General features: G+C 51.9%; 1 protein-coding gene across 1 annotated transcript; it reads right to left on the bottom strand.

Moving 5' to 3' along the window:
- Window positions 1-399: 399 nt before the first annotated feature.
- On the bottom strand, window positions 400-11,240 carry LOC113989694 (butyrophilin subfamily 1 member A1-like). Its single transcript, XM_039382845.1, has 13 exons — window positions 10,224-11,240; window positions 9,476-9,580; window positions 8,797-9,144; window positions 7,971-8,252; window positions 6,790-6,968; window positions 5,190-5,475; window positions 4,703-4,723; window positions 4,051-4,071; window positions 3,559-3,579; window positions 2,861-2,881; window positions 2,202-2,222; window positions 1,655-1,687; window positions 400-1,241 (listed from the first exon to the last, which is right to left on the bottom strand). Exons 2-13 carry the CDS (start codon window positions 9,558-9,560, stop codon window positions 667-669), a joined length of 1,893 nt encoding a protein of 630 aa, XP_039238779.1. The 5' UTR covers window positions 9,561-9,580; window positions 10,224-11,240; the 3' UTR covers window positions 400-666.
- Window positions 11,241-12,107: the final 867 nt, after the last annotated feature.

The raw sequence follows: 12,107 nt of genomic DNA, 5'->3' as shown, positions 1-12,107 counted from the left end.
ACCCGAGTCCTGCTGGCCATGTCTGGCCTCAGAGAAAGCACTTACTGCCCTCCTCCACTTGCAGGGGGCAGCTTCCCCTACAGCAAAATCATCTGGAGTTGCCCATCTGGCAGTGCTGGGCATCCCCAGGGCACAGGTGAGCTCATCCCCGGGGTTTGTGCTGCTGGCAGGTGTGGGGACAAGCACAGCCATGGACCAGCCCCGCTGGCCTGACTTCCTGGGCTCCTGCAGGATGCACTGAACCCTTTTCTCCAAAGTGCCTGCCAACCTTTTCTCCACAGGCTACAGGGAGGTGGGAATATCCCTCAGGGACAGCCTTGGTACTGACACACATACAGACAAATGCCACCAAAGGAACTTTATTGTGTACATTTACAAAGTAATCCCTTTTCGGTGTAATTGGTGTTCAAGAGGGAGAGAGAGAGGATGAGACACAACAACCACAAGTCGTGATTGGAGAAATTCTGACCACACAGAAAGGGTTGGTTTTTACCCTTGAGAGAGATGCAGCATTGGACCAGAGAGGTAATGAGACCTTTGCCCTTGGAGACCCTGCAACACTCAGCTGAACAAGGTCCAAAGACACTGAAGGCAGCCCTGAGGTTAACCCTGCTCTGAGCAGGTGGTTGCCACAGAAACCTCCACAGGTTCCTTCCAACCTCAGTCTTACTGTGAGTCTGAACTTCCCAGGTCCCTTAAAAAAGCCTTGTCTTCCTCCTTCCTGGGACATATTTTCAGATATGTCCCAGGACCCAGCCAGAACCAAGGGTGGACTTTTATCCCCCCAAATAATGCCTGTGGAAACATGAAAATGGGAATCCCCTCATCAACACTGAAAAATGACACCCGTCCCATTTCATAATCCAGAGAGACCCGAATCCTCATGGGAGTCTTGATTTCAGGAAATTCAGTGGGACTAGGGGAGGTGAAAGCTTTCAAATCTGCAGCCTGTTTCCCCACTGCCCAGATGCCTTCCTCTGGTTTAAACTCAGTATTACCCTTCCTTCTCACATCTTCTCTAGACACCCCCACAGCCCATCCTCCTGCCTCCACCACCACCTCCACGTCCCAGTAGTGTCTCCCCGAGGTGAAGCCCCCACGGCCCAGAACACAGTGGAATGGGTCAAATCTCTTGGGGGTGACGAGGATGTCCTGTTCTGTGTTATCTCGTGCCACACTTTTGCCATTGTAAGACAGGACAAGCTCACAGTGGGCTGTGTCTGGATCCAGAACCACGTTCGCTGCAGGAGAGATGGAATCAACACATCAGGGCAGAGCTCGGCCCAGGACACATCTTTGCTGGGGCTGCCTAAGGAAGAAGCAGGGGGTGAGGGAGAGCTGGCAGAGTGTGGCATGGCAAGGTGCACAAGGTGACAACATCAGTGCAAGGAAGAGACACTGCAGCAGAGAGAAGAGAGGGAGCAGAGAGGGAAGAGGATCATCAGCAGAGCTCCAGGAGGAAGAATTGTGCACAGCTCACCGAGGACAAGGATCCTCCAGATTTGCCTGAAAGTGGGACATGCACCAAAGGAAAGGGAGGCTCAGCAGAAGCATGCCTGGTCCCAGCAGCATCACTTGCAGGAGGGGAACTGCCAGGAAGGGCCATTAAAGCAGGCAAGATGATTCAGCACCAGGAAAGACCAGACTTAGTTACCTTCTTCTATGGGCACTGCATGTCTTCTCCATGCTTTAAAAAAACCCACAAAAACCACAGGTCAGAGGCAATGGAACACACTGGGGCTGGGTTAGCTCAGGGGAATGATATGCCAGGGGAGGTGCACATTTTCTGAATTGTTGTTATCTTTGTCAAAGTCATCTCACAGCGAGTTGCTTCAAAACTTCAGTGTCTGACTACATGGAAGGGCTGCACCCATTTCCTACAAATCCAATCACGCTGCCTGTCCTGACTCAGACATGCAAGAATTTTCTTCTTAGTACAGAACAATTACAGGGAAGAGCCTAAAACCACACAAAGACCAACGGAAAAGAATGTTTCTGAAACAAGTTCTGTATTTGTTCTGTGCCCAAAACGAGGGCACACATGGAAAACAGAGGGGAGAAAAAATGCCCAACTGAGGAGACACCCACAAAGAGAAGAGAATGATACTCATTGAGTTCCTTGACTAAAAAAAACGAAAGAAACATCTCACCCTACAAAGACTCTGTAAATCAATCTTTGTAAGGAAGAGTAGGACACTCACCTATTTCTTCATCGCGCTCCCCTGAACCACAAACACAAACACACACGAGTTATTATGTGACACAGTCCCTTCCCTGGGATCCCCCACCCCCTAGCAGAAGGATGAGAGAGGTCAGAAAGAATGAGATGGAAGGGGGAGATGCTCTGGTTTTGCTCTGATTGCAGGGACAGCTGACCTGTATTTAGTATCCCCATCATTTTTCTCCCTTCAGTGGCACCATTTTAGCAGGAGGTTCTGTTTCATAGCCAAAGGACTATTTATTGGCAATTCTACAAGCAATAAACAAACAAGCAAACAAAAATACAGGACCTCTTCAAGCAAGTTTTGTTTTTGAAGACTTCTTGGTAATCAAAGAATCGACATTTTTATGAGTAATTTCCCAACAGTTCAGGTTTCTGTACTTTGCCCCTAAAGAACAAGAACTGTTCAGAACTATTTGACTACTTAAATTAAAAGGAGTGTCCAAAAGCATGGACAGCCACTCAGGGGAAAAATCCCAAGGATTGTTCAGGGTGAATTTTCAACTGATGATGGGGTCAGGGGAAGAGGAAGGAAAATATCTGCCCAGTAACAACATTTGGACAGACTGAGAGAAGGAATGAAAAGGTCTGGCAGTTTTCACAGAGGATTTCACCCAGGAGAAGGGCAGTGAGACTTACGCAGTGCTGCCTCTTGCCACTCTGGAAAACAAAACCGGATCAGAGCGTCGGCAGCAAAGTTGGTGCCATTTCCCAGATCCACTGCTTGGGGTAGGGAGGAGGCTGAAATTGCTCATGAGGGAAAAGCTGCAACCCAGGAGCTCCTCAGGACCTGTCTTCCCAAGACTTTGGGGGTCTCACCCACCCTCCCTGAGCCCGCTGTGGGCAGAGATCAGACCGTGCTGCTGGAGACCTGAGCACGGGCTCCAGCTCCAGGGCAGCGCTGAAGGGGCAGCTTTGCAGCACCAAGGGAGGAGCGTGGGGTGAAATGTCCCCTGCAGTGCTCCCTAAGGGCCCTGTGCCTGTGCTCTGCACTGCTCAGAACAGCTGAGGCCCCTGCACAATGAAATGTGCTACCCCAAAGCTTCCTCCATCTCTAGAAGGAAAGGAGACCCTGCCAGGCCCCCCAAACTGCCAGGGATTCTTTGCAGGTCAAGGCAAATTATTGTTCCATTTCTGTGCTGGGGCAGAGGAGCAGCTGATGCTGCTTTAATGCCAACTTCCTTCCTTGCCTTCTTCTGGGAGAAAAAAGCTTTCTTTTCTTCACAGAAGTTAGGGCCGTGGGGTTTTAAGTTCCCTGGCACCAAACATGAAAAACACAGGGGAGAAAAAATGCCCAACTGAGAAGACTCCCACGAACAGAAGAGAATGATACTCACCGAGTTCCTGGGCTTGTTCCTCTGAAAAGGAAGAGAAAGCAGCACAAATGGGTTGTGGGCCATTGATTTGGCCATCCCCTGTCTGCCCTCTCCTGGGACCCCCTGCACGGGCTGGAGGGCGGGTTTGTGCCAAGGCTGAGCAGTGCAAAGCCCTGTCCCACCCCCAGCCTGCAGCTCTGCTCCCCCGCCCATGGGGCAGCTTGTCCTGCTCAACCTGGGGGCAGGAAATGACCTCTGGCAGGTCCCTCATCTCCAAGGGCACCAGGGCACTCCCACCCTGCCACTGCTACTGCTGCTCCCACCCGATCCCATCCCCAGGCACCATCTTCAGTCACCTTGAATTTTGGATTCTCAAATTCACTCTCTCCTTCCTCCAAGCCACAAACACTTTTTTGTTCACTTCACACTTTAAAAGTGAAAAAAAACAAAGAAACCCCCCACCCTACACAGACTCTGTAAAAAATTATTTGTAAGGAAGAGTAGGACACTCACTTATTTCTCTAACGCAGTCCCCTGAACAACAAACACAAACACACACGAGTTATTATGTGGCACAGTCCCTTCCCTGGGACCCCTCCCACCTGAAGGACCACACAGAAAAGAATGAGATGGAAGGGGGAGATGCTCTGGTTTTGCTCTGATTGCAGGGACAGCTGACCTGTATTTATTATCCCCATCATTTTTCTCCCTTCAGTGGCACCATTTTAGCAGGAGGTTCTGTTTCATAGCCAAAGGACTATTTATTGGCAATTCTACAAGCAACAAACAAAAAAGCAAACAAAAATACAGGACCTCTTCAAGCAAGTTTGGTTTTTTTGAGAATTCTTAGGAATCAAGGAATCTACATTTTTAGGAGCAATTTCCCAACAGCTCAGGTTTCTGTACTTTGCCCCTAAAGTACAAGAACTGTTCAGAACTATTTCACTACTTAAATTAAAAGGAGTGTCACAAAGCATGGACAGCCACTCAGGGAGAAAAATCCCAAGGATTGTTCAGGGTGAATTTTTACCTGATGATGTGGTCAGGGGAAGAGGAAGGAAAATATCTGCCCAGAAAGAACATTTGGACAGACTGAGAGAAGGAATGAAAAGGTCTGGCAGTTTTCACAGAGGATTTCACCCAGGAGAAGGGCAGTGAGACTTACACAGTTCTGCCTTTTGCTCCGCTGTAAAACAAAAGCAGATCAGAGCGTCAGCAGCAAAGTTGGTGCCATTTCCCAGATCCACTGCTTGGGGTAGGGAGGAGGCTGAAATTGCTCATGAGGGAAAAGCTGCAGCCCAGGAGCTCCTCAGGACCTGTCTTCCCAAGACTTTTTTGGGTGTCACCACCCTCCCTGAGCCCGCTGTGGGCAGAGATCAGCACTGTGCTGCTGGAGACCTGAGCACGGGCTCCAGCTCCAGGACATGAATTTATGGTCAGTTTGGACTTAGAGAACTGAAGGAATTTTCTTCTCAGTACAGAACAATTACAGGGAAGAGCCTAAAACCACACAGAGACCAATGGAAAATAATGTCTCTGAAACAAGTTCTGTATTTGTTCTGTGCCCAAAACAAGGGCACACGTGAAAAACACAGGGGAGAAAAAATGCCCAACTGAGAAGACTCCCACGAACAGAAGAGAATGATACTCACCGAGTTCCTGGGCTTGTTGCTCTGAAAAGGAAGAGAAAGCAGCACAAATGGGTTGTGGGCCATTGATTTGGCCATCCCCTGTCTGCCCTCTCCTGGGACCCCCTGCACGGGCTGGAGGGCGGGTTTGTGCCAAGGCTGAGCAGTGCAAAGCCCTGTCCCACCCCCAGCCTGCAGCTCTGCTCCCCCGCCCATGGGGCAGCTTGTCCTGCTCAACCTGGGGGCAGGAAAGGATCTCTGGCAGGTCCCTCATCTCCAAGGGCACCAGGGCACTCCCACCCTGCCACTGCTACTGCTGCCCCCACCCGATCCCATCCCCAGGCACCATCTTCAGTCACCTTGAATTTTGGATTCCCAAATTCACTCTCTCCGTCCACCCATCACCAAGTGAACCACAAAGTGAACCACTTTTTGGTTCACTTCACACATTAAAAGTGAGAGAAAAAAAGCCCAAATGAACCCAACACCCCTCACAAGCTGTAAAAAATCCTTTTCCAGGACAGACTTGTTGGGATATAGGGAGGAGGCTGAAATTGCTCATGAGGGAAAAGCTGCAGCCCAGGAGCTCCTCAGGACCTGTCTTCCCAAGACTTTGGGGGTCTCACCCACCCTCCCTGAGCCCGCTGTGGGCAGAGATCAGACCGTGCTGCTGGAGACCTGAGCACGGGCTCCAGCTCCAGGGCAGCGCTGAAGGGGCAGCTTTGCAGCACCAAGGGAGGAGCGTGGGGTGAAATGTCCCCTGCAGTGCTCCCTAAGGGCCCTGTGCCTGTGCTCTGCAGTGCTCAGAACAGCTGAGGCCCCTGCACAATGAAATGTGCTACCCCAAAGCTTCCTCCAGACTTGGCAAGAACCTTGAGAGCACTTTGAAAAGCCAAGTTATTGTTGCTACAACATCTATTCCCACTTTCTTTGGTTCTGCAATGATTTTCCTGAAAATTACAACAGCATTTAATAAATTAACTTCACATGGTATGCAGCCACTGGCCAAACCATTTCCCTTCCTCATGTCCTCCAGAAATGTGACCCATGAATTCTTCCATTGGAAGAGTTCTCCCGTTTCTGGACAATGGAAAGTAAAGCTTACCTATTTCTTTCTGCAGCTTTCCTGTGTAAAGAAAGAAATGCAAATAATTTAGAAACTCATCCCCTCCAAAGAGCACTGATGGACCCCCAGCAGGAGTTACAGCCCCCCCCAGGGCAGAAGGGCCACGGGGCCTGGACGTGCTGCAGCGCCCGCACGACCCAGCGGCCCCATCTCCTGCCAGGGAGAAAGAGAGGATTTCAGTTCCCTTTATTCCTCTGCACCATCTCCTGTCAGAGAGATCTTTAGAAGGAAAGGAGGCACTGCCAGGCCCCCCAAACTGCCAGGGATTCTTTGCAGGTCAAGGCAAATTCTTGCTCCCTTTCTGTGCTGGGGCAGAGGAGCAGCTGATGCTGCTTTAATGCCAACTTCCTTCCTTGCCATCTTCTGGGAGAGGAAAGCTTTCTTTTCTTCTCTGACAGAAGTTAAGGTCATGGGTTTTTAAGTTCCCTGGCACAAAACATGTGCCTGAGACACCAAGACAAGACTCTGGTTCCATCCTGGTGTTTCTCAATCCCCTCATCCCTCAGGACCAGAGGTGGCTGAGTAGGATGGCTGCCCAGCCCCTTCCCCAGCCCCCAAACCCAGGATGGTACCTTTAATTTTAAAGAGATAAACAGTGATAATAAGGAGAGTGACCACAGCAACCAGGACCACGCCCAGGGCAATCCTCCAAGGATGGGCATCTTGGAAAAAGGAATCTGAAAAATAAAATCCCCAAAGGGGAGGTTACTGCGCAAGGAGCGATAGAAAGGAGATTATTTCTATTTCATACAAGGTCATTCCATCTGAATCCCATTGAGGGTGAAAACCAGACTGTACACCACAAAAGGGCAAAAAATGACATTTTAAAAAAAATCCATTTTGGCAATTTTGCACCTGTCTGAGGTTCATGACGTTTTGTGAAGGATTTTTAAAGGGAAGATGGATTTCTAACCAAGTGATTTCTCATTAAATCATGCTTTTTTTTTTTCCTTTGGGAAAAAACAAATATATATTTCCTTAGGCAACATAGGATCAGAAATAGGGTGACATGTGCATCAAGAGCAACACTCCAGTGCAGAACAGCATCATCAAGAGAAAGGTAATGGTTCCCCAAGGAAATAAAATCTCCAGGACTTGTTAATTTCTGAACTAGAAGAGGAGCAGGGTGGAGTTGGAAAGGACGTGCTGCTGCAGTGCCCTTTGTTATATGGTTAATGGTTCATCATTGTATCTCTGCTCTGATATATTCCCAGCCCCAAGCCAATCACCCAGTGAAAAAGGAGCTTTCCCATGCAATAAGGAAAAATTAGAATTACATTCTATACTTGCAGGTGCTAAAAGGAGACACAAGGATTTATTTCTCATTCTAAATCTGTAGGACAGGATTTCACAGCGGGGGAGACTAAGGGCACGGGTTTGCTTCTCCTTTTTCATTTAGCTCCAGGGTTAGGAATGTGCTTCTTTCAGCCAGGGGTCTGTATAAACTCTGCCACAGGGAGGGTTGTACCTTTGCCCCCTGACCGGCCCCTGCAGACGGCCCCGGTGGGTTTTGGCAGCACTCCTGCACCAACGCTGCCGAAAGCCGCGGCCGTTTGCACAGGTGGGATGGAAATGGCCTTGACACGCTGAGCACGTGTCCTGCCAGGGGCCTGGGGGTGCTGTGCCCAGCACAGCTCCGTGGGGCCCGTCGGCAGGGCCGTGCCCCATCCTCGACTCACCTGAGACGTAAAGGGCCGGTCCCTGCCCTGGTGTGTGCGGGAGGTGCTGCACCGAGCAGGAGAGTTCCTGGTTCCCAGCCCTGGTGAGGATGATGCTGCTCTCAGCTGCAAAGAGCCCGTTCTTGTCCTGGGTAGCGTTTTCCGAGAGGGACGGGAGACGGCGCCCGTGGGGATCGTGCCACAGCACCCGGGGCCGTGGGTACCAGCCGGCAGAGCGACAGGCCACCCGGATCCCCCCGTGCTCGTAGCGCTCCAGCGCGATGAGCGGGGCAGAGCCGCTGGCTGCGGGCAAAGAGAGAGACCCCGGCTGACCCTGCGGGCTCCTGGATATCGGGGGGATAACCTGCTTGGGCTGTTTCTCTCCCTGACTTGGATAAACTGACATGGACAAATCCCAGATTGTTTTCAGACAAATGTCACCTGGAGTCAGGACATTTCTTGCAGTCCCTTTCATGGAACAGAGACATTTGCTCTGGAGGCCACTACTGCAGCAAAAGAATGCACTGGCCTGGATATTAAAACATGAAAGCACCTTGATGTTCTTCCCTTATTAGCCAATGACAGATTTTTTTTCTTACACCCCCTTTTATGAAGAAAACCATATCAAAACCACTTCTGAAGGAGGAAGTATTTCATGAGCTCTTTATGACTGCTCAGTGGGCAGTTTTACCTCTCTGAGTCCTTCCTGATATTTTACACCAAGGGACTTAATAAAACCCTAATTCCAAAGCAACCACCTGAGACTGTTTCTGGGCAGAAGGACAGGGAACAAGAGCACTGGCTGTGAGCAAGTAAATTAGAGGTACTGGGGACACAAACTACAGACCTGTCACCTTGAGCTCCACCAGAGCGTCGTTGTAATCTGAGCCACGTTGAACAAAGCAGGTGTAATTCCCTGTGTCAGAGAGTTGGACGTGGAAGATCCTCAAGTCCGCGCTGCCCTTGGCAAGGCCGTCCTTCCCCAGCTCAGTGCGCCCTTGGTACTGAACCATCTGCTCCCCAAACTGGTCCTGGCCCCACTTGTAGCGATGCACAAAGGGCAAGAACTGCTCCCGAAACCAGGTCACCTCCGTGTCCTGTGCATTCTGCCCCGGGGAGAAGCTGCAGGGCAGCACCACGTCCTCGCCCTTGGCCACGGTGATGGGGCCGGGGGGTGCAGTGACGGTGAGTGGAGCTGGGAGAGACCCCGTAGGAAGAAGAGAGAAGTGTGAGTTTGCTGAGGCAGCTGAGCTGGGACACAGCAGCGGCTGCTGCGCGTGGTTGGGGTGCTGCCGGGCCGGGCCATGGCGCTGGCAGCGTCCCTGTGCCGGGGCAGACGAGGGGCTGAGGGCAGCTGGCACAGGGACCCTGCCCTGCAGCACAGCCTGGGCACCAAACAGCAAAGGAAAGGGCCTGAGCCTGCTCTCTGCTCTGCTGTTCCCAGCGAGCTGCTGCACTGGCAGCCACCAAGATATTCCAGCTGGAAGCCATGGCACAGCATCCAGCAAGAACAGGGGGATTCTTACCTGAGTGCCCCTGAGGAACTTGGAAAACTAAAGTGGAAATGACAAAAGCCAGCAGAGAGCAGTGGATGGGGGAACCACAGAGCATCCTCCTCCCTGGAGCACAACCTGGAGATGGGGAAGGAGAGGCAAAGGGCAAAAGGGAAGACAAACAAGGGAATTTAAAACAAATCAACCAACCAACCAGGAGGAATTAATTTTGCATGGGGTTCATTGCTGATTTCAGCCCTCTCTGGAATGTTGAGGGAAGAAACTTGGATGCCCAAGGTTGAAATCGATTTTCCCTCATCAGACTGACTTTGGTTAGTGCTTTATAGGCAAAGGACCTGACTGGGATCAAAAGGGGTGGGAATTTCCCATGGGAAAGCAAAGGACAAGCTGCACCATGTCCTCCAATTCCAGCAGAAAGGGGCAGTTGTTTTCCTATGGAGCCCTGGCTTTACTGATCCAGCCTTAAGAAAGAGATGCACAGGGGCAGGGGGAGAAGGACAAACCCTGAGCGAGTCAGGACTCATTGCCTGCACCTCCCTGAGAGTGGGAGAAGGCTTTGGAGCAAGGGAAGCCAAAGAGTCCAAACACTAATGCAAGGCCCAGCCAAGACAGGACCTGGCTCTGCTCTGCTCTCCCACCCACCCCCCTTTTTGCCACTGACTTGGTTCCACTTTGCTGACGGGAAGTGGAAACTGTGTTCGGTTCTGGCGGACGGCAGGGGGCGATTTCCGTCTGCAGATTCCCAAAAGATGCCACATACCTGGAGACCCGGGTTCTTTCCTGGACTCTGGACTGGAGCAGGAGCTGCTTGGCCGTCACCTGGCACCTTGGAGGGGTCCCCTGATCCCAGCTGAGCTGTCCGGAAACCGAAGCAAATCGTCACCCTGTCCCAGCCTGTCCCATTTCCTCCTGCGCTGCTTCCCTCAAAAGTGAAAGTTGTTGAGTACTTTGGGGGGGTTTTGACAATGCTTTTTCTGTGAACATGCCCTTCTGGCAGCATGCACAGACACACCCCTGCTGCAGGGGCTCTCCAGGGCTGCTCCCTGGGCTCAGGAGGGGACAGATGTGGCAGCACTTTGCACATCCCTGGCATGAGCCCAGAGGCCATTTGGGCAGGAGGGAGGTGATGGAGCCAGGATTCACATCCAAAGGCAGTGGGTGGGAGCAAAGCCCAGCAGCAGCAGCTTCACTCTTGCTTAAAAGCAATTGGCAGCCAAGAGGCAAGGCCATGGAGGGTGGTTGGTTGAGGCAAAGCTGCTGCCCTGAGGGAGGCAAAGGCAGTGCCCGTGGGCGCTCAGCCCTGTGGGTTCCACACCCTCCCAGCCCAGTCAGGCCTGGGGGCACCTGCTGGGGCAAAGGGAGCTGATCAGGGATGTGGCCAAAAAGGGGGACAAGGCAAAGAGGGAAGCAGCAAGGGATGGGTCCAGTGACACAGATGTGTACAGCAAAGGACAGCAGAAAGAAGTGTAATGAGCCAAGCTCCTCACTGGTGCTGATTGCTGGGATCACAGATCCAGAGGTGTCACTCCAGGGAGATCCAGCCTGGCTTTTGTGACTGTACCTCTGCAAGCTGGGGATGGAAGCTGGGGATGAAGCCAGGGGTCCCAGAGACCTGAGGGTGTCAGCAGAAAGGTGTGAGCACTAAAGCCATGTGGAGTGGAAGGAGTCGGGGAGGACAAGGCAGGGGAGAGGCCGACAGGGTGGAAAAGGGACTGGTCACCAGCACAACGGAGCCTGTCCCTGAGCTTGGCTGGCCAGTGAGTTGGAGAGCCCAGGGGCAGGCAGGGGATGAGTCAGGTTGAGGGTCCCTGCTGGTGTCAGGGGTGCCAGAAGTGTGGGGTGCCTGAGGGCTGCGTGGGTGAGGGCTGCGGGTTTGCAGAGAGCATCAAGCTGGCTGTGGGGGGTCAGAGGGCCCGGGGGTGGGACAGGGGCACCCCTTGGCCAGATGGGCTGTGCCATTGCTGGAGGTGTGTGCAGATGGGCACAGGAAGGCAGAGAGGGTGGCCTGGGTCACCTGCAGCAGTGCCCCCCTGCCAGCCCTGCAGGAGGAGCGGACGTGGCTGCCTGTGCTGGGGGTGATGTGGGTGCCACAGGGGACCTGTGCCTTTGTCTGGTGGTGTGACTGGGCATGTCTGTGTGTCTGTGTGTCTGTGTATGTGTGTCTGTGTGTCTGTGTCTCTGTCTCTGTCTGTGTGTCTGTGTGTCTGTGTCTCTGTCTGTGTCTGTGTGTCTGTGTGTCCCGGTGTAGTGGGTTTGTTTAGCTGAATAATATCCTTTCCCTGGGAGGGATCTAGAAGTCATCTGATCTATATGGACCAATGAGATATTCCATAACATGTTACCTCGCCTCAGATATAAAAAAGCAAGGAGGAAGCTGCTGGCTCTCCTCTTCCAGGAGAGCTGCTGGGAACAGCTCCTGGTGGTAGGGGATCATCAGTTCTTGTGGAAAGTAGAATTTTACTGCTCGTTTCCTTTGCCTGTGTGTTTGTAGTGTTATTAGGTTTTTTTCATTTTTTCTCTGTGTAACTATAAAACTGCCTTTCTTAGTAAATCCCAGGTTTTTATGTTTTGTTTTTGCCGTCCCCCCTTTTGTCTCTGGGGGAGAATCAGTGCAGCCTCGGTGGACACTTGGTGTTCAGCCAAG

Source organism: Pipra filicauda, unplaced genomic scaffold (assembly GCF_003945595.2).
Source record: "Pipra filicauda isolate LSUMZ 115617 unplaced genomic scaffold, ASM394559v2 scaffold285_size1263560_pilon, whole genome shotgun sequence".
NCBI lineage: Eukaryota > Metazoa > Chordata > Aves > Passeriformes > Pipridae > Pipra > Pipra filicauda.
The sequence above is the reverse complement of the archived record's forward strand: the minus strand, read 5'-3'. Positions and strand labels throughout refer to the sequence as shown.